General features: G+C 39.1%; 1 protein-coding gene and 1 pseudogene across 1 annotated transcript; both read right to left on the bottom strand.

The window, feature by feature from the left end:
- Positions 1-389: 389 nt before the first annotated feature.
- On the bottom strand, positions 390-488 carry LOC145587131 (small nucleolar RNA R71; annotated as a pseudogene).
- Positions 489-18,871: 18,383 nt separating this feature from the next.
- Positions 18,872-21,980, bottom strand: LOC145586129 (PLAT domain-containing protein 1-like). Its single transcript, XM_081642876.1, has 3 exons — positions 21,868-21,980; positions 20,201-20,307; positions 18,872-19,320 (listed from the first exon to the last, which is right to left on the bottom strand). Exons 1-3 carry the CDS (start codon positions 21,978-21,980, stop codon positions 18,977-18,979), a joined length of 564 nt encoding a protein of 187 aa, XP_081499002.1. The 3' UTR covers positions 18,872-18,976.
- Positions 21,981-22,060: the final 80 nt, after the last annotated feature.

Genomic DNA, 22,060 nt, shown 5'->3' with positions numbered 1-22,060 from the left:
GGTGAAAATCCTAGAGTGGCCTTGAAGGAGCTTGGAGTGCCCGGTGCATATAGGTTTGAGAGCGGCATAGCTCCACCTACTACACCGGCAAATGACTTCGAAATTCGACCGGCAATGATCACCTTAATTGAGAGGAGACAATATAGTGGGGCTAAGAATGAGAGCCCATTGAACCATCTTAAGGAGTTTGAAAAATATTGCAACACCATCAAAGTCAATGGGGTTTCTCAAGAATTCATCCGCCTCAAGTTGTTCCCTTTCTCTCTCATAGGAAGATCTTTGGAGTGGCTAGACAAAGAGGTGAAGCCCAACTCCTTGAGAACTTGGGACGATGTCACAAAGGCCTTCTTGTCCCGCTTCTACCCTCAAAAGAAGACGGTGGAGGCAAGGGCCTTGATTCAAGGGTTCAAGCAAAGGCCAAGTGAAAGCCTTTACGAAGCATGGGAGAGATTTTAAGAGTATCAAAGGGAGTGCCCTCACCACGGAATCCCAACATACCAAGTGATCCAAATCTTCTATGGCGGTTTAAGTCCTCAAGGCAAGTCATGCCTTGATGAAGGGGCCGGGGGCCCTATCATGAACAAGACCGAAGAAGAAGTTGTGGACATCATTGAGGACGTGGTGACATACTATAGGGATTGTCAAGATGGGGAGAGGGACTCTTCAAGCAAGCAATCTTCATTGTACTCGGTGGACCATCTAAATGCGATCAACAACCTTTCCTCCCAAATGACAAACTTGGGAAAGGAGGTGACCGCAATCAAAGCTAAGTTGGAGAGCACTTCTTCCTTTTCTCAAGCTTTGAATCTTCCCTCCCAATTTAAGGGGAGAGGTACTCCTTCTAACTCTCAACCCCCTCCTTCTTCACATAATATGCCTATGGGTTGTTTGTTTTGTGATGCATGTGGATCGTATGATCATGATTCTAGTACTTGTCCTAATGAATGTGTTGATGAGTTTGATAACAATGAGAGTGAGCATGTGAATTATGTGTCAAATAACAATGTTCAAAGGTTTGATAATCAAAGAGGTCAATGGAATAGGAATTACCAAGGCCAAGGCAATTTTGACAACTATAACCAAGGTGGTGGTTATAGAAACCAAGGGAACAAAGGTTCTCGTGGTAGCTATAATAACCAAGGTTATAGTGGCCAAAATCAAAGCCAATATTATGGTAATCAAGGCCAAAGTTATGGTAACCAAAACCAAGGTTATGGAAATCATAACCAAGGTAGTGGAAATCATAACCAAGGTAGTGGTAATCATAATCAAGGTTATGGTCAAAGTCAAAATAGGGGTAATTGGAACAATCAAGGAAGGGGTAATTTTCAAAATAATTCTCAAAGAGGTCCCCCACCCGGATTTGTTCCAAAGACTCAAGGTGAAAGTTCTTATTCACAACCTTCTTCACCTAGAACTAATTTGGAAGAAATAATTGAGAATCAAACCAAGTTGTTGAACACATACATGGCCGTTAGTGATAAAAAATTCAATGAAATGATGACCCACAATAAAATGCTTGAAAACCAAATCTCTCAACTTGCTAATGCCTTGAAAGATCATGCAAGCCCTTCTTCTTTACCTTCCCAAGGTCTTGATCCCAAGAAACCCGTGAATGCTATTGTTACAAGGAGTGGAAAGGTTCTTGAGGAGAGATTGCCTAGGAAGGGTGTAGATAAGGAGATTTCTAAGGAGGTTTTGGTTGAGAATGAGGGAGATAGGGCATCATTGGATGAGGTTGTGGTTGAGACACCTAGAGAGGTGAGAGTAGAGAAAGAAATTGTGAGACCCAAGCTCCCCTACCCACAAAAATTCATGAGACACAAATTGGATGAACAATTTGGGAGATTCATTGAGATGCTAAAACAACTTCATCTTTCTCTACCTTTTACCGATGTGATCAACCAAATGCCAAACTATGCCAAATTCCTCAAAGACATTTTGAGTGGGAGAAGAACTTGTGAGGTTGTGGAGACCATCAATTTGACCGAAAATTGTAGTGCTATCATCATGAACAAAATGTCACCCAAGTTGAAAGAACCCGGAAACTTCTCCATCCTTTGTGCCATTAACAAGATGCAAATTGATAATGCTTTATGTGACTTGGGAGCTAGTGTGAGCCTAATGCCATATTTGGTTTATCAAAGACTTGAGCTAGGGGAACTCTTACCTTCTAACATTACCTTGCAATTAGCGGATAGGTCAATCAAATTTCCAAAAGGTAAGGTAGAAGATGTCCCTTTGAGGGTGGGAAAGTTTGTGTTCTCGGTGGATTTTGTTGTTCTAGAAATGGATGAAGATGCTACCATTCCAATCATTTTAGGTAGACCCTTTCTTGCTACCTCGGGAGCCATGATTGATGTGAGGAGTGCAAAGATCTCCCTTAAGGTAGGAGAAGAGGTTATAGAATTTGATTTGAATGAGAGCATGAAGTATCCATGTTCTTCTTTGGAAAATTGTATGATGATTGATTCACTTGATATTGTTGTGTCTTCCATGCATGAGCACTTTCTCACTTCTAACGATGCTCTTGAGAATGTTTTGTTGAACAAAGACAAAGTAGGTGCATCATGCAAAGAGATGACTTTATATGAGGAGTTACTTGATGGGAGTGTGGAGGAAGTGGATGAGCAAATGTGCTTGAAAATCTCAAGCCATGAAGCTTTGCAAGCGGCCACATCAAAAGAAGGTAATGGTGTGCCTATGGTAGAGCTCAAACCTCTACCATCACACCTTAGGTATGAATTCTTGGGCCCTCATTCCACTTACCCCGTGATAGTTAGTGCATCCTTGAGCGTGAGCCAAGCTCAAGCGTTATGTGGTGTTTTGAGAAAACACCAAGGTGCTTTGGGGTACACAATTGATGACCTTAAAGGTATAAGCCTCGCCTTGTGCCAACACCACATAACACTTGAGGAAGGCGCCCTTCCCTCTATCGAACGACAAAGGAAACTACATCCCTAAATGGGAGAGGTAGTTAAGAAGGAGATCACCAAGCTATTGGATGCGGGAATCATATTCCCCATCTCTAGCTCTAGGTGGGTCTCTCCCGTCCATGTCGTTCCAAAGAAGGGGGGCATGACCGTGGTTGAGAATGAGAAGGGTGAGCTCATTCCAACTAGGACGGTCACCGGTTGGCGGATGTGTATAGACTATAGACGTTTAAACACATCTTCCAAGAAGGATCACTTTCCTCTTCCATTTATTGATCAAATGCTTGAAAGACTAACAAGGCACAAGTTTTATTGTTTCCTCGATGGGTATTCGGGATTCTTCCAAATCCCTATCCACCCCAATGATCAAGAAAAGACCACCTTCACATGTCCTTATGGGACCTTTGCCTACCAGAGAATGCCCTTTGGGTTATGCAATGCATCCGCTACTTTCCAAAGGTGCATGATGAGTATTTTCGGAGATATGTTGGAGGAAGAAATGGAGGTCTTTATGGATGACTTTTCGGTGGGGGGTGTTTCTTTTGAGGAGTGCCTTGTGAATCTTGAGAAGTGTTTGGCAAGATGTGTGAAAGTCAATCTTGTTTTGAATTGGGAGAAGTGCCACTTTATGGTGGAGGAAGGTATAGTGCTTGGGCACAAGATTTCAAATAGAGGCATTGAGGTGGATAAGGCAAAAATAGAAGTGATTGAGAAACTTCCACCTCCGGTGAATGTCAAAGGAGTGAGATCGTTCCTTGGTCATGCGGATTTTTATAGAAGATTCATCAAGGATTTTTTCACTTATTGCTAAGCCCCTTAATGACCTTCTTCAAAAGGATGTTGAGTTCAATTTTGATGACAAATGTTTGAAGGCATTTGATAGGTTGAAAAAGGCCCTAATCTCTACTCCTATTGTTCAAGGCCCAAGGTGGGATCTTCCTTTTGAGTTGATGTGTGATGCGAGTGATTGGGCGATTGGAGGTGTTTTGGGGAAACGGGTAGACAAGAAGCTTCATGTGATTTAATATATGTCCAAGACTCTCAATGGGGCCCAAAGGAACTACACAACAACGGAAAAAGAATTTTTGGCAATTGTGCACTCTTTTGAGAAATTCCGATGTTACTTGTTGGGTTCCAAGACCATAGTCTTCACGGATCATGCGGCCCTCAAGTATCTCTTTGCCAAGAAAGAGTCCAAGCCTAGGTTGATTCGATGGATGCTTGAATTGCAAGCTTTTGAGATTGAGATTAGGGACAAGAAGGGTGCGGAGATCGGTCACACGACTTGGTACCACTCCATAATTGGAGGTGTTCGATGTATGGGGAATTGACTTCATGGGACCATTCCCTTCTTCATACAGGAATCAATATATCCTTGTGGCGGTGGACTATGTTTCTAAGTGGGTTGAGGCCATTGCCTCTCCAACAAATGATCACAAGGTTGTATTGAAGTTGTTTAAGAAAATCATCTTTACAAGGTTTGGTGTCCCAAAAGCGGTGATAAGTGATAATGGCTCTCATTTTGTCCATAATGCCTTTCAAAAGATGTTGAGGAAACATGGTGTTAATCAACAATTTGGGCTTCCCTACCATCCACAAACGAGTGGCCAAGTTGAGGTTTCAAATCGTCAAATCAAGCTTATTCTTGAGAAGACGGTTGCTCGCAATAGAAAGGATTGGTCGGACAAATTGGATGATGCTCTTTGGGCTTATAGGATGGCTTTTAAGACACCCATTGGTACCACTCCATATCGCCTTGTCTATGGCAAATCATGCCATCTCCCGGTTGAGCTTGAACATCGTGCCTTGTGGGCCATTAAGAAGATCAATTTTGACTTAGCAAGTGCGGGAGAGAAGAGGTGGTTGGATCTTCATGAGTTAGAGGAACTTCGGCTTGATGCTTACGATTGTGCTAGCACCTACAAAGCTCGCTCCAAAGAGGTTCATGACAAGTTGATTGAGAAAAAGGAGTTTTGTGTAGGTGACAAAGTCCTCCTCTACAATTCTAGAATGAAGTTGTTCCCCGGAAAGCTCATGTCAAGATGAAGTGGTCCATTCTTGGTGAAGGATGTTTTTGGTAATGGTGCCGTGGAGATTTCTCCTTTAGATTCCTCATCTTCATTTAAGGTTAATGGTCATCGGCTCAAGAAGTACTTTGATGGAGTGTTTGTTGGTCTTGTTCACAAAATGATTCTTTTCAAGCCACCTTGAGAGGGTGGTGCACGTCGAGCTAACGACGTTAACCAAAAGCGCTTACGGGAGGCAACCCGGATTCTCATCTCATTTTTCTTTTCTTTTCTTTTAATTTTCCTTGATTAATTTTTGATCTTATGTTGTGTTGGTTTTATGTTTGTTTTGTAGGTTGCCTATTGTCATCACTTGTTGGAAAGAAGGGGTTTATGAAGAGTTTAGAGTGCAGAGGAGAGGGCTCCCCGAGGGCTTGGAGAGACCTCGGGGGCCTCTTCACCTTTCAAAGGCAAAACCAATGAGGAACTCCCCGCGGTTGCCCCGCGGTCTCTCCGCTGGCGCGGGGGAGTTTAGAGAGGCCTCGGAAAATTGGAGAGGGCGCGGCCCTCATTTAAAAGCAAAAATGGATTTTGGATCAGGAACTTCCCGCGGTTGCCCCGCGGTCTCTCCGCGGGCGCAGGAAGTTTTGGAGAGGGCGCGGCATCCTTGGAGAGGGCGCAGCACCCATCAGGTATGAAAATCGCAAATTTTGGGCAGGAACTCCCCGCGGTTGCCCTGCGGTCTCTCCGCGGGCGCGGGAGAGTTCCCGAGACCGCGGCATTATCGGGAGAGGGCGCGGGTTCCTGGGTCTTCTTTAACCCGGCGCCCCCTTCTTCTCTCTCTCCTCTCTTATTTTCTCATATTCTCTCTAATTTTCCCCTTTCTCTCTCTAAAAACTCTCAAACCCTAACCCCAAATCATCAAATTCTTACTCCTTTCTTCAAAATTTCCATCAAATCTTCACAAAATCTACCTTATTTCTCCATTTTCATCACTCCTACTCAATTTTCTCGTGGTTTTTCGGCAAATTTCGGTAGTGTGTGGTGCTCTAAGCTTAATTTGAGTCTCCAATCTGGGTATACTTCTAACCTTTGTATTATTTTTGTCAATTTCACTTGATTTCTTTACATTGGTTTGTTTACCTTGAATTTGAGCATGATTTTTGTGTTTCATGGTTGATTTATGTGAAATTTGGTATTTTTAAGTGATGGTTGATTTTTCTTGATAAATCTTGCATATATTTGATGGATGATTGTTGATATTGGTATTTGTTGTTGGAATTTTGGTTGTTGTGTTGATTGAAACAGGTACCTTGTAGTTTTTGGGGGTTCGGTTGGATTTGTAAGGAGGTTTGTGAGTGTTTGAGGTGTTTGTTGTTTGTTTGAGGGAGTTGGAGTATTTCTTGTGAATTTTTGTGAATTTTGTGTGGTAAAAATGAATTTGTTGAGGAAAGTCAAGAGTTGCAAAAACCGCTTGAACCAATCTCCCGACCAATCTTCTCAAGGCCAATCCTCAAACCCTCAACCCCAAACACATTCCTCAACCCAAGATGACACCCCTCCTCCTCTACCACCTCTAAAATTGTGGAACCGGTCTAAACAATTGCCCATCTATAACAAAATGAAAGACCGAAGGTTTAGACCCACCCGCCATTATTTTCGTGAGGACATGGCCAAGATAGGCATAGATAACGACCTTGACGTACTCCTCGAAAACCTAAGCTTGGGTGAGTTTTTGAAATCTACCCCTCGAACCTATTTGGAGCCTTCAATTGAATTTTTCTCCACATTTGAATTCAATAGGGTGGGGGAAACCGACTTCATCATTTCCTTCCAACTCTTCAATGTAAAACACACTATGAACCTAGCCGAGTTTAATGTAGCCCTCGGCTTCAACCCCAATGGTGATATCTTCGAGCCCCTTATCTCCCTTGCCCAAAGTGAGTACAATGAGGTTGCTTGGTGGAGAACCATAGCCCACAAAAAGCAGTTTGACTCAAAGATATCCCTTGCTAGTGAGATTATCCATCCGGCCCTTAGGATCCTCCATAGAATTCTCGGGTATTCGGTTTATAATAAGCAAGATTTGGGGAAGTTATCTTGAGAGGAGATCTTGGTTTTGTGGATGGCTACTAAGCCGGAGTTGGGGTCTAGGCTAAATTTTGGCTACATTTTCATGGAGTGTTGCAAGGAGATTATGCATGGGGTTAAGACGGGGGAGATTCATTGTGGGGGCATGGTGACCCGTCTAGTGAGGTATTTTAAGCAAGAGCGGTTCTTAGAGTCTTGCACTCCGGTTGGAGGGAGTGAAGACATTTGGATTAGTTTGAAGCAGGTCAACACCCTTCGTTTCATAACTAGTACTAGGAGAGCCGGTACTTACTCTTGGCTAGTGAGGAATACCCACCATTGCCTTCTCCCTAACCCGGCCGCTACCTCCATCTTTCGCCAAGCTAGGAATGTTTGGATGGTCCCTAGGGATAATGGAAGGATAGAAGAGGATGAGATGGAGGAGGATGAAAATTTTGTTGAGGGAGTCGGGTTTGAGGGACTCAATGAGGAGGAGGAGGAAGGAAGAGGAGAAGAACAAGAGGACCAACAACAACAACCGCCGTTTCATCAACAACATGAGCATTTCCAAGAGGATGCTCAAGGAAGAAGAAGAGAGAGAAGACAACAACGACAACAACAACATCAACAACAACAACAACAAGACTTCCAAGGAGATGCTTATCTCCGGGAAATGGAGGCCATGAGAGCCAACATGGAGCGCATGCAATTGAGCATGCAAGGTATGTATTCTAACCATCAAACTTTATCTTATCAAACTAGCGCCTTGTATGACGCTAGTGTACGTAGGGGGGAGGTCGCCCCTCCGGTCAACTACCCTTATGTGCCGCCCCAACAAGGGCCGGTACCTTCCCGGGGTGGTGACGGCCTCCCTACGTACCCTTATTGGCCCGGGGTTGAGAACCCCAATGTGCCAAGGCGCAACTTCCCGCCCTATGATTATAGGGTCTCGGGGGGGAGTGATTATCGGGGTGATCCCGCATATTACTATGTTCACCCCCGTCACCCCGAGCTCCTTTTTCAACAAGAGCCTTTCGACCAATTGACCCCTTCCCAACAAGACCTATTTAAGGGTCATTATGGTTTTCCTCCCGGTTACACCGGAGGTTGGGATAGGGGTGATGATGTTGGAGGTGATGATGGTGCCGGCCCTAGTGGCCAATAGTCCCCTTTTTGCATGTTTGTTCCCTTTTTTTTGTTCTCCCCTTTCCCTATTTTTGCATGTTTGTCGGCATCGGGGTCGATGCTTTCATTTTGTGAGGGGGGAGGGTCAAAAAGGATGTGTTAGTGTGGGGAAGGCACCTTGGGCTCGGTGGGAAGTTTTTGATAAGGTTTTTGGTGGATTTTTGGCTATTGGTCTCGTTGTTGTGTTGCTTGTTGTTGTCTTATTTCTTTGGATGATGTTTATGGGAACTTCTTGAAGAAAAATTTTTGGTTTTGATGATGATAGGTTTTTCTAGGCCTTTGTATATAGTTAGTGTTTAAGTGTTTTATTGTTTGCTTTTGTTTGAAAGTTACTAACAATTTCATTTTGTATATATATAGCTTTCTTTTCTTTAACTCACCTTGTTCGTAGCTCATGCTTTGGATTGCGGAACCTTTTGGAGAAGCTCGTTCCTACTCCTTGGGTACTTTAGTCTAGCACGGACGCTTGGTGAGGCCTTTCTTATTTTACTCCTTTTATTTTTCACTTCTTTATTTTCTTGGTTGCTTAGATTAGGATTAGATTTAGGGGAAGTTGAACGGTTCGAGGATGTATGAATTTAACACCTAGTGTGTTTGGGGTCTTTGGCGATGTGGCCATTAGACCACTTGTATGTCGATTGGGGTAAACGTGTTATGATTGCATCTTTGCCCTTTCCTCTTTCCCTTTCTTATCTTTATCTTAGTTTTCCATCTTCTCTTTTCTTTTCTTTCCCTTACTTTTATTCTTGTTGGTGTGCATAACTTTTTGAGGTTTTCTTTTTACTCTTTCTCTTTTTGAATGTTGGACTTGTATGCAATGGACTTTTGCTTTTGAATAATAGTCTTCCTAGGTAATAATGGTATGCACGGTTTGAGATTACGTTTGGTTGATTCTAGGATAAAGCATGCTAAGATAGTTGTCTATAACTAGGGGGATCATGAAACCGGATTCTACTCATTTGTGGCATGTTGGTAGTTTCTCCCTATCTTTGATTTGACAACCTTAGTGAGTTTTTGCTACAACCATGTGAGATGTATAATTGTTCAAGCTTTCATCAAATTCTTGCATGAGCGCCATGGATCCTTGATTTTCGCAAACCTAATCTAGAATCTTAGCGTATGATTCCTAAGATCGTGACCGAACTACCTAGGAAGGACAAAGGCAACTTTTTTTTCGGGGAGGTATTTTCTTTTTTCTAGGATAGTCCCTTTTATGTTTACTTTTTGGGTTTGGGATACATTTGCCTACTTGTTACCCCTTTGAACCTCTTTCCCTCTTTTCAAGCCGCATAATTAGATATCTTGAGCCTTTTGTTTCGTTCTCCTTCTTTTTGGTTTTTGTGAAGCAAAGGTCAATGTTTGGTGATTGTGGTGTATGAAGTAGGAGTTTGGTTTGATTTGGTACACATATTTGAGCTGTTTATATTTTGTAAATAATGGCAAATGCTTATGTAAAAGCCGTCCTTTTAAAAAAGAGGCAAGGATGTTAATAAATGCATATTTGTAAAAGCCGTCCGAATTGAGAAAGAGGCAAGGACTAATTCTTTAAAGGTGTTTAAAAAAAAAGAGAAAAAAAAAACATGAAAAAAAAAAATTTCCAAGTGACTTTCACCTCTCTTTGCATTGAGGACAATGCTTCCTTTAGCTTAGGGGGGAAAGCGTTCACGCTTTTTGTTCCTATATTAGTAGAGTGTTGCTTTGAATAAGCTTGGGGTGTTAATACATTTTTGTTTGGTGATTACTTAAGTTTGTTGTTGAGATTTGGCCGGTCTTTGCTTCACATTTTAGGATAACCACCAAATTTTAAATTTTTAGCCTACCTTAACCCTTCTTGCCTTACGTTACAACCTTGGGGAAGACCTTTGGACCTAGGAGTTGAGTCTTTCATCGGTGGAGGGAATCATAGGTTGTGGACTAAGGAAAGGGGATGCGAAATCAAGATGTCGAGTAGCCTAAAACTTTGATCTTTTTCCGGTTCCTTTGCAGAATCTATGAGATGCTCACTAAGGGGAGATATGAGATTAGTAGGGGGAACGCGGTAAGACCGTTTGGGATGAAAGTGGAGTGTGATAACTAGTTCCTATGCTTAGCATATTTATATTTCAATCAACCTTAGGTATCTTATAACGTGCATACCATAATTCACTTTAGAAAGGTTGTTATTCATTTGAATTATAGTCTCTTTGTAAGTCCATTTCGTAAAGATTTTGTTTCCTTTTTCCTCTTTCTTTTCTTTCTATGGTTTGCCTCTTGGGGGTTTTGGTGGAGAGTTATGGGTAAACTCTTAGGATACCCTTACGAGAGCATCACTCTTCCTCTAGGGCGATCTAGGGGTTTAAAATGGCTTGTTGTAGCTAAAAACAACCGTGATTCCTACGACAGTGAGTCTTAGTGTAAATTCTTGCCCCACTTTTTCTTTTTTATTTCGAATAAGCCCTTCTTTTTCCTTCTTGGCCTTTGTTTTACTCGGGACGAGCAAAAGTCTAGCTTGGGGGAATTTGATGAGTGTCATTTATGGCACTCATAGGGTAGTCTTTTAGGTTATTTCTTTCCCTTTTTCATGCTTTCTTCTCTTAATTTTGGTCCTTTTTCCTTTAGTTTCTCCTTTTCCTCTTTTCTTTATGATTCTCGTGTTTTTATCGTGTTTTTCCTTTATTTGGCTCTTTTTCCCTTTTATTTCCTTCCTTCGTTTACTTGTGTAGGTATTGTGAGAATCACCTTGGCAAAGGATTCAATTCGAGACCTCAATGATCAAGCAAGGAAGAAGCATTTGGCTAGAGAGGTCTCCAAGGAAATTCCAGCAGGCCGCGGGCGCGGGCCTTCTTGCCGCGGGCGCGGGCCCAAGTTGCTCCGAGGGCTCTCCGCGGGCGCGGGTAAAATGGAGAGACCGCTCCATTCAGAGAGACCGCGGCCCCCCTGATCAGTCTTTGGGAGCAGGGGATTAGCCGCGAGCGCGGGTGTCATTGCCGCGGGCGCGGGTCTCGATGCCGCGGGCGCGGGTACTGCCCAGATAGCCCGCGGAGGGTTCCGTACCCATTTCTCCGCGGGCGCGGGTCTATCGGGAGAGGGCGAGGGAGCTGCCGATTTCTTCTTAGCTTATAAATAGAATTGTATTCCCTTTTTGAAACCAACTTTTTATATTTCATTAGCTTAGTTTTAGAGAGAGAATTTAGAGAGAAGTTAGAGAGAAGTTCTTGGTTTTGGATTTGTAACTCAACATTTGATCAATCAAGTTTGGATTTCTTCATTTTCAATCATCAATTTTAGTGAGAATCTCTTCCTTCTTTCATCTCTTACTTACTTGCTATTTGATTTATGCTTGATGCTTGTTTTTCTTTGGATTTGAGTTTGATATTATTAAATACTTTGATTTCTATTAGATTTTGATATAGAATGATGATCAATGCAATTTCTAGTTATTTGTTCTTAAATTTCACCATGATTAGTGAGTAGATTAGTTGCTAGGGAAAGGGGGAAGCATGTTTGATTAATGGAATTGCTAGTTGATGCTCTTTGATTGATTGATTTGTTGCAATTAAATTGGTTGACATAGTTTTGCATGAGATTGATTAGACTAGGATTGACCACCCTATAAGATTAATCTAGATTGCATTGCAACTCTTAATGACATGAACAATTGATTTGAAGGTTGCTCTAATTGATTGAGTTTGTTTGTGATTCTTCTTGGTTTGCCTCTCATAGTGACCACTAGATTGGCCTATAGGGGATAGCATTTGAACTCTCTTGATTGCTACTATTGTTTGTCCATTGCAATACTTGAATTAATTGATTGAGCTTTAAACTAGCATTATCATTGATCTTGCATGTGGAACCCATATCCCTAGTGTTTAGACCTTTGATTACTTTAAACTTGTTTTAGTTCACTTTAGTACCAACCAAAATCTCAATTTCGTCTTCGAGGTAGCTTGACTTAGACTTTAGTTTGCATCATTGCATTCCCTTGGGATCGACCCTTAACTTGCCCTATATTCATATAAGGTTGGTTAGGTGTTTACAAATTTAGTTTGACTTGGGGAAAGGGTAGATAACGACATGCATTTTCCTCTTGTCAATTTCTACCCTTATAAGATTTGGTAGATGGATTTCAAACGCTTTTTTGAAATGGTTCATGAAAGAAGACTTGTATATGATACAATCAGAATGATTTTGAAAATTCAATAATCCTAGGGATGCATAAAAGATTCATTTATGGATCAAAGAAAGCATCATGAAGTTAGCATTCTTAATTTTGTGAGTTAATCAAAATTGTTTGATGTTCTCATAAAATGAAGACATTATGTATACAAGATGTTTAGTGGGAGCTATGAAGTCTTCTTGGTCTAGTCTAAAGAGCAATTAATTCATTGCTTGAAGAGTCGAGTAATGGTTAATACATTGTGTATGGAAAACCTTGAAGAGGAAGATGAGTACAGTTGGGATTCAAGATCTATTGAGATAGGTCTTGAAGGATGTTTGAGTTTGGTTAAGAAGCTTATATTGATAAGATTCTTATGAGATTTAACATTATATTGAAAGAGCTTCAATCCCATGTAACATGGGACACTGCTTGATGATTCAACGCTTTGAGAAAGGTTGATAAAATAAGGTTTTGAGTAATGCTCCTTATGCATTTTGCAAAGGATGCATCATGAATGTCATGGCCTATACTCGTTTATTTGATTCACGTGTTTTAAGAACAAGTGATGATAGATTTCAATCAAAATTCAATATAACGTTGAAATACAATTAGAAATTTCTAACTCCTAGTAAAAGGATGAAATAAAGTTCTTGGTGTATGGAGATGAATATTATTATTAAAATTTAGAAGTTGCAAAATTCATATTTATGAGAACGTCTCATGAATTATACTTACTAAATCCCTTCCATAACCAAGGTATGAGAGTCATATTAAGGTTCTTGTATTGAAGCAAGTTATGTAATTTAAGTTGTATATGTTTTGAGAAAGCATATCACATAAGTAATACATTAACTTGCAGAATTATGTTTATCAAGTGAAACAAAGTTTCAATCTTATTTAATTATGGTTTTTGAAATTAAATAAAATGTCCAAAATAATTATGAATTGATGGGCTCATCAGGTTGATGACCTGTTGAATGAAACCCCACAGGTGAACTAAATTCATACATTATTTAAGTCCCTAGTTCGAAATCATTAAAGTGGACATAAATGATTTCAATAAATAGGCTAGCATGTAAGATTGATTGGATAGCGCAGTTTCATGGGCTATAGGGGCATAGTGATGCTCGGCCAATCACATGGATATGCATGAATGATGCATGATCGAACTATTGACCTACTTTGAAGTTCAAGTATAGAGCTTCCGGATATATTAGTGGATTCCTTTGACATGAGTGGAACATTGATTTCATTCAATGATTTGTTTGACTGTGGTGCACTCAAACGTCTACCCGTAACTGGAGATTATAAAGGGTGTTTCCTGGTTATTTCAATAGTTGAGTGGGAGCTTTGGTTGCCACAAGATTGGATTGAGTCTACCTATTTAATTAGGAATGTGTCATCACGACTTGAAGAGGGAGAATTCAGTAAATGCGTGGCCGCGCTCAAATGTATTACTCAGTAATCATTTTTTTTGTAATTCTAACTCAGATTTCAAGAAAAGATTTGTAGATTAATATGATCTCGACATGTGATGCAATCATATTATCAAATCGACACACATTGACTTAAGGAATTTGAATATTGCACACTTGTCTCAGACAAGTGGGAGATTGAAGGATTTATGTATTCGTCAAGTGCAATTACTAGATATATAATGGATCAAATTATGGAGATAATTAAGTTCGTTCTTTTTGGGCGTCATTATCTGTTGCTAGACGTGATCAATGATCTTTGGGCTAGTCAAATAATCCAAATCCCAATAGAATGGATCCTATAAGGTCACACAAAAGGGTGCTGGATTGAACAAAAGAAGGAAGCCCATTATTGGGCCTCATGGAGTGGCCGACCACATGGGTTGTAAAGGGAGAGTATTGTGGGTTTGGTTTGGACTCTAATTATACATATGATGTATAAATAGAGGCCTTACCTAGGGTTTGAAATAACACAATTAGCAGTCAATTGAGAATAGACTTGCTACAACCAAACCCTAGCCTCACGCACATACTCTCTTCTCTTCCCTCATAACTGCACACGCCAGTGGTGCGTGTGGTGCACGGTGGTGGTCGTGGTTGTTCGTGGCTCGGTTTTCTCCTCCCCCCTCCATAGAAGGTGGTTCGAAGTGTTCGTGCCAAACTACCTAGCAGTAGTGGAGGTTCAATCCTATCCCGTGGACTAAGTAGAGGAGCAACGCTTGGGGCTCTATTATCTCCCTAATTGTTAGTCAATCGCTTGTGGAAATCACGCATCAAAGGTATATATTACGTGATTCTTTATGTGTTATTCTTGTAGATCCTGTTTAGGTGCAAACGAATATGATTCGTGAAATTCCGCATTAAAGTACCTAAATCCCTACACCAACCCCTTTGGCAAATGCAAGAGTGATTTCGACCGAAGAGCCAAACCCCGAGATTGGGAATCAGATTTCCACCAAAAGGATATTATCCACCTTAGAGAAGATCGAAGCAAGAACTTTAAACACCGAGAGAATATGATTGAAGGAAGCAATCTACCGAGTTTATGATTACCAACTTCACAGTAGAAGAAAGGCCCACCAAGGCTAAGGCTGAGAGTTGATGAACCACTTTGTCAATAATAAAACTGAAGTCAGAGACTTTACTACGACTTGTCTCCACTAGCAAACCCATGTATGAATCTAAAGAAGGTTTACTCTGCAGCCTTAGACTGTTAGAAAGGTAATCTTGGCAAACCCAACCACTATCATGCTATGTCTAGTTTTTGAAAAAGGGTCATAAACATTTTTTTATCAAATTATCACACCAAAAATATTTTTTTAATTCTTTCTAAAAAAAAAATTAATTTTCTTTTAATTACACCATACGCCATACCCCTCAATACATAAAGTATGTGTTAGATAATGGATGCATACGTGTTTTGCGGGTGGTTTTGTATAACCATGGGCATTGTCCCTTTCGCCAAATTTTACTACCTTCGTTTTATGTTTTTTGCAACTTTGGCCATTATTTGAGAGATATAAAATATTCCAAAGTTGCAAAAAACATGAAACAGAGGTAGTATTTCTTTATTATAGGCTATTCAAGTACTTTCTTTATTTTTCCTCAAAAAAAAAAAGTACTTTCTTTATTTCGAGAAAATACAAGTCAATTAGGCTGATATACCAACTATGTAAATCAGGGGGTATATTAATAATTTCAGCAATAAAATTGGGGACAAATAATAATTGGAATCTTCTTCCCTTCTCACATTAGTATATCACCACTATGGCCTATGGCTGTTCAAACTGTTCTCCTCTTTCCTCCCCATGAGCAACACCATTGCTGTTAAGATGAAGATATCGCCGCGAAGAAGATGTTTTCCCTTAAAGGGTTAGTATGGCCCTAAATTTACACTCTTTGCTACTAGGGTGTCATTTTATTATCGCCGCGAAGCGGCGTTAGGTCATTGCAGTTGAGAATGAACAAGAAGAGGCGCCAATTTACACTATTTGCTAATTGGGTGTCATTTTATTACCGTCGCAAAGCGGCGTTGGGTCATTGCGGTTGAGAAAGGATGGACAAGAAGAGGTGACAGGAAGAAGAGGAAAGCCATCGTGATTGATCTACGGGAAGACAGATTGTGGTAGCTGTGATGGACTTCGGGCGGTGGTGGTTGTTGCGAACTTGCGACCGTGATACTGAATTACTGAGTAGATTTGAACTTCTAATATCTGATTTTTTATTCAATTTTTTTAAAAAAAAAAGTTGCAAAAAATTACTCAATTGCCACCTGTTTTATAATTTTTTTTCTTATTATGATGTCAAATTTTCTTAGAAGAGCTCTACTTGCAATTTTTTTTTTTTTTTGACAATGAGTACTATTAAAAAAAAAACCGAAAACAAAGACAACCAACAAACTAGACTAAGCAAAAACACTTGCGAGCAAACTTTGTTTGAGCCAAGTCGGAGTACTTGAAGTCCACACACTACTAAAATTCGCCCAAATTGCGACCGCCCCTGACGGTCGCAGATAATAGAAAAAACGAGCGCTAAAATGAATTGCGACTGTTGACGGTCGTAATAGGTAAGTCGTTATTCACTTAGTCGCAAAAAATGATTTTTGCGACCGAAAAGCGGTCGCAGATTTATTACGACCGGAAAACGATCGCAGATTTATTGCGACCGTTTTTATTATTTTCAACGACCACATAAAAAACGGTCGTAAATGTTCAGAACTGCGACTGCCGTATGTACCGGTTGCAAATCTTGAATTTAGCGATGGCTTTTGGCGGTCGCTAAATGTATTAAAAAAACAAAAAAAAAATTATTCCCCTGCCTGTACTTTTCACACAGTTCCACCACCATTCCCACCCACCTAAACCAAACCAACTCCACCACCACCACCGCCACAAAATTATTAAACTCCCAAAAATTTAATGAAAATCAAACAAAATTAACGAAAAAAAATCAACAAAATATGAAAAAATTTACAAAGTATACGAAAACTAAAATCAAACTCAAAATCAACAAAATTCAAACATCAACGAAATTGAAAATCAAACCCAATATCAACGAAATTCGAACAATATACGAACAAAATTCATAAAAATCGAACAAAATTAACAAAAAATATAACAAACCCAAATCAAAGAAATTTGAATAATATATGTAAAAAATTCATGAAAATTCGAATAAAATTAACAAAAAATCAAACCCAAATCAAAGAAATTCGAATACAAACTCCAACAAAAATCGCAAAAATCGATTAAAAAACGAAACAAAACCACAAAAATAGAAAATAAACAAAAACAAACAAAAATTTCAGGAAAACCAACATACCTTTCCCAATATTTCTTCCTCTTTGGGTTTATATGGTCAAATTCGACTATAAAAACTCCAGATCTGGAATTTTTATGGGCGAATTTGACCATGAAACCCATAAGTCGTTTGTTGAAGATAAACCCTTTTCCATAACTTGTTTGTTGAAGATAAACCCTTTTCCATAACACCAAAACTCAAGATCTGAAAAGAATGAAGAAAAAAAAAGATAAAAAAAGGAGGGTCGTGAGATCGATGAAAGAGGAAGGAAAGAGGAAGGAGGAGGAAGGAAAGAGGAAGGAGTAAGGAAAGAGGAGGAAAGAAAGAGAAGGAGGAGGAACGTGAGATTGTGAGAAAGGGTGAGCGGCTATCAACATATTAGAGTTAGGAGTGGAGCTCTTTTATACCCCTTTTTTTAAATAAATAAAAAACACTTTTGCGACCGGCATTAGCGGTCGTAATTTTGCGACCGTTTGAGAAACGGTCTTAATTGTCGCATTTTGCGACCACTACTAACTGTCGCAACCAAATTAATTTAATTTTGAATTATTTTTCACATGTATTTTATTTTTAAAATATATTTAAATACCTTCGCGACCATTTTATAACCCAAAAACGATCGCAAATTTGCGATCGCTTTAAAAACGGTCACAATATTGCGACCGTGTAAAAAACGGTCGCAAATATCATATTTTGCGACCGTTTCCATGACGGTCGTAGAAAAACGGTCGCAAAACGGCCGAATTTTAGTAGTGACACTAGGCCCGCGATCATGCTTTAATTGCACCCACACGAGCCACCTCGCAACCTGTAGATGATCTAAGGGCCGGTTCACATTTACTGAATGAGCTGAACTAAACTGAACTGAAATGAACTAAACTGAATGGAGTTGAATTGAACTGAACTGAACTAAACTAAACTGAATTGAATAGAGCTGAAATGAATATTTTATGAGAGAAGGAAATTAGGAGCTGAACTGAAATTAAGCTGAAGTGGACAGGCCCTAAGTCGAACAATCAAAGAACTTAATTTCCTAAACCGTGGATGAGAAATAGACTGTTGTCGGCGAACCGGTTGACCCGAAGACTTGGCACTTGAATGCAAAGTGAAAAACTGAAAATTGAAATCGATCACTAAATTCTCCCACCAACTCCTGTGAATCCATATGACTATCATCGTCAAAAAAAGAAATTATGCACTCCGAATTGCTATGCACCGCGGGAGCATTTGAGGACCGTTACAACATGAGGATTGTAGATGGTGCCCATAACAAAGTTTCTACTTGCAAGTTGCAACACTCTTTTGTACTAGGTATAATATTTCTTACGTTACGCCCTACTTTCAATACTTTCTCCAACATTCTACACTAAAAGTGAGAGTTATGAAATACATTAAAGGTTACAATATTGTTAAATTAATATCAGCTTTATTCCTTTTTGTTTGTTTTATTTGTTTTTTCATACTTTCAACGCATTATTTAAAACATTAATACTTTTAACAATGCATTATATATTGAAAAAAGTATTTAAAAAAAAAGTTAATATTACATATTTTCAATACTACACAACAAGATGAATCTAACAAGATCGTCTTAAATGAAAGCTTATAGATTGTTAATTTATCTCTAATAGGACAAATAAAAATGAACATAAGAAGTTACAAACAATGAAAATTAATGTGCGTAGCACATGACCTAATTAATCTAGTTACTTAAATAGAAAAATATCCCAATACATACAACACATTTCTCATTTCCATCTCACATTCCAATAAAAGCCAAAGGGCAAAACTTAATCAATAACTAAGCAATAATGCACTACAAGTTATATTAATTGTAGCATAACCAAGTTTGACGATCAAATCTCCTAGCTAGGAGCATTTACCATCATCACCAATAATCTCATCACACAAATACACACCCTGACTAGTGATACCAAACGGTGGCTCATCAACGGCCAACCACGCATTAACCGGAAAATTAATCTTCCGACAACCCCGACTTGGTGCAATAGAGGTAACTTCAATATAGTCCACGTACCAACCGGGAGATACGCCGGTGTTATCATGACTCAATGTCATGCTACAAAGGGGGGATTTTAAGCATTTTCCCTTCACAATAAAGGTATCCAAATTTCCCCTTTTAAAGTAGTAATGATACTTGCTCATAATCCCCCAAGATTGAAGGTTTGTGATTGTAAACACAAATTTTAAATCTGCAAAATATATAGATTCAAAATAAATGAAATAAAGTGTTAATTTTATTAATATGATAATATTGGGTACATTCTCTAATTTTGTCCTCTGATTCGATCTCCACTTTGACTTTGACGTAATTCACGAATTGATTTGATTCTTGAACGAGGGCCGTCGAGGCTTGATCTCGATTAAAAATTTGATGCAGAACTTTGACTTATTGTTGATGTAGACCTTTGACTTGTTGTTGATGTAGACCTTTAACTTGAATTTTGATTGAGGGCCGACGAGGCTTGATCTCAATCAATGACTATTTGATGTAGAGGTTGAACAGATGTTCTTAATGATTTGAATTCCTTCTTTCTTTCGTGTTGAGGGCCGTCAAGGCTTGATCTCTTCCACGGGTGATCTTCTAGAGTAGAATGGCACGTCGAATGCTTGTTGTTCTTATAGGTTTGAGAGGTTTTTCTAAAAGAGTTTAGAGTATTTGATGAGAGGTTGTCTCTGGAGAGGTTTTGAACATTTGAGAGGTTTTTCTCTGTATTTTGATTCTCTTTGTTTTCTCTAGGTTTTCCTCTCTCTAGGTTTTCCTCTTCCTTCTCAAATGAACTATAGAGAGTTCTATTTATAGAGTGAATGACTCTTAGGGTTAGGGTTTGATGTACATTGGGGATTGGGCTTTTAAGGTAATCATGACTCATTTACAATAGTTTAACCCATTTTAATAGGTTTTCACTATTAAATGAAGAATTTAATTAAAATAATTAAAATGGGCTAATTTAACTTATTTCACCCAAAATAATTAAATTTAATTAATAGTCAAATAAATAGGAGTCAATACTTTGACTTTTAACCCATATAACATCCGATATGGCACTTTTATAAATTTTTCGTGCCTACAGTGATGTTTAAAGCGATTGAAATATTTGTCACGTAATTCAAGGTTCACTTTGGCATACGTTGTTGCGGTTTTTGCATTGCCGGTTTGTACGTAAATTACGTAGGTGCTTCATCATCATCCTAAAAGAATTGATCAAATTAAGTAGTATAGGAGTACGTATAGGTTAATTATATTTGCATATCAACATTAGACATTAGTTCATTTCTAGATAATACTCAAATCATGCTCGGTTTTTTAAATTATTAATAATTGAAATATGAAAGTTTCTAGAGATATACGAAGTATGCATAACATACGAAGTAATAATCAATCAACTAATAATAGTCTTCAAAAAAAATTAAAATAGTAAATAGGTATAATGAATTTCGTATAATGAATTTTCTAAACAAATTAAAAGTGCATTATTTATGTGGCTGGCCACACCGTGTGGCCGACTGACACACACCAAAAAACTGACCAGGTAATCCCTGATCAAGTAACCCCGGCCACACGATGTGGCCAACTGCATATAAAACTTAGTGACAAATTAATGCTTTTTTAAAAAAAAAAAAAAAAAAAAAAAAAAAAAAAAAAAAAAAAAAATTGAATATAAAAGGGAAAATTCCCTTAAAATATACACACACTCTACTTTTGTATAGCATAATAAAAGAATGCAACTTTGAAATGGACTAGATTATGGAGTGTAACCAAATATAGGTAAATTTAATGGCAAACTACTGGGTGCGTCCACCCGCACCCAAGTGTTTGTGCGTCCGAAGACGGCAATGACGATGAAGACGACGATTTGCGATCTGATGTTGATTGGCGATTTGGGATCTGCGGCTGTTGTGGCAGTTTATGTTGGCAGGAGATTGTGGTTAAGATGTGGCTTCTAGGTTACAAAGTGGGCGGTGGCTAGGTAATTGTGGTGGGCGCTGGCTTGTTATGGCCGTGGGTTAGGGAGAGTGAGGTTAGTGATGTGAATCGAGTTCCCTTTCTTATAACAATCTTTATTGTTTTATTTAGGTACTCTCTTGGTTTTACCTTACAATTAAAATGGGGGTTTTACAAGTGATTTTTTAATAATGTTTTTATTATTTTCTTAGTAATAGTTATGGGGCCTTGGGCTTCCAAAGTTGTGTTAATTGGTTAGTGGGCTATTTAGGTTCATTAATTAATTGTTAGGGATTTTATTTAGTTTGCTTGCGGAGCAAGTAGGATAGATTTACTTTTCCTATATATATTGTCCTATGTCAATTATTTTAATAAGATGTTTATAATAAAAAAAATTGAGTTTTATTGAGCTTTTGCTTGAAGAGAACTTTGTTAAGGTTTAAACTAGTTGTTAACTAGAGTTTTGGGATCGTTGCTCCTAAGATCAAACTTAGAAGTCGTTTCCTTCTAAGACTATCCTTCGAATTTTCACCACTAAAATCACTCAAACCCTTCCATCAAATTAAAACCGTAAAAAATATGCATCAGCTAGGGTCGTGGGTTTGGGTGGTGGCTGGTCGGGCAACGTGAGGTTACGATCGTGGGTTGTTGGTGGTGGTGTGAGGTTATGGTCATGGGTTGTTGGGTGGTGGCGTGAGAAAGAAAGAGATGCAGAGGGGGAAAGAGGACATAGAATGAAAGAGATGGGTGGGTGGGTGCGCTTGTTGTGTTTGATAGTTACTATTGTCAGTACCAACATTGATTTTTGATATTACATATCAGCCAATTGATGTTAGCCAACAAAAGATCTATATCAACCAACAAATATTGCATATCAACCAATTGATGTTTGCTATCAATCAACATTAATAAAGTCGTATCAGCCAACAAAAGGAATATATCATCCAATAAAACGAATATATCAGCCAAAAAAAAGCTATTTATCA

This window comes from Chenopodium album, chromosome 16, assembly GCF_948465745.1.
Source record: "Chenopodium album chromosome 16, dcCheAlbu1.1, whole genome shotgun sequence".
NCBI classification, from domain to species: domain Eukaryota; kingdom Viridiplantae; phylum Streptophyta; class Magnoliopsida; order Caryophyllales; family Amaranthaceae; genus Chenopodium; species Chenopodium album.
This window is presented reverse-complemented; position numbering and strand designations above follow the sequence as displayed.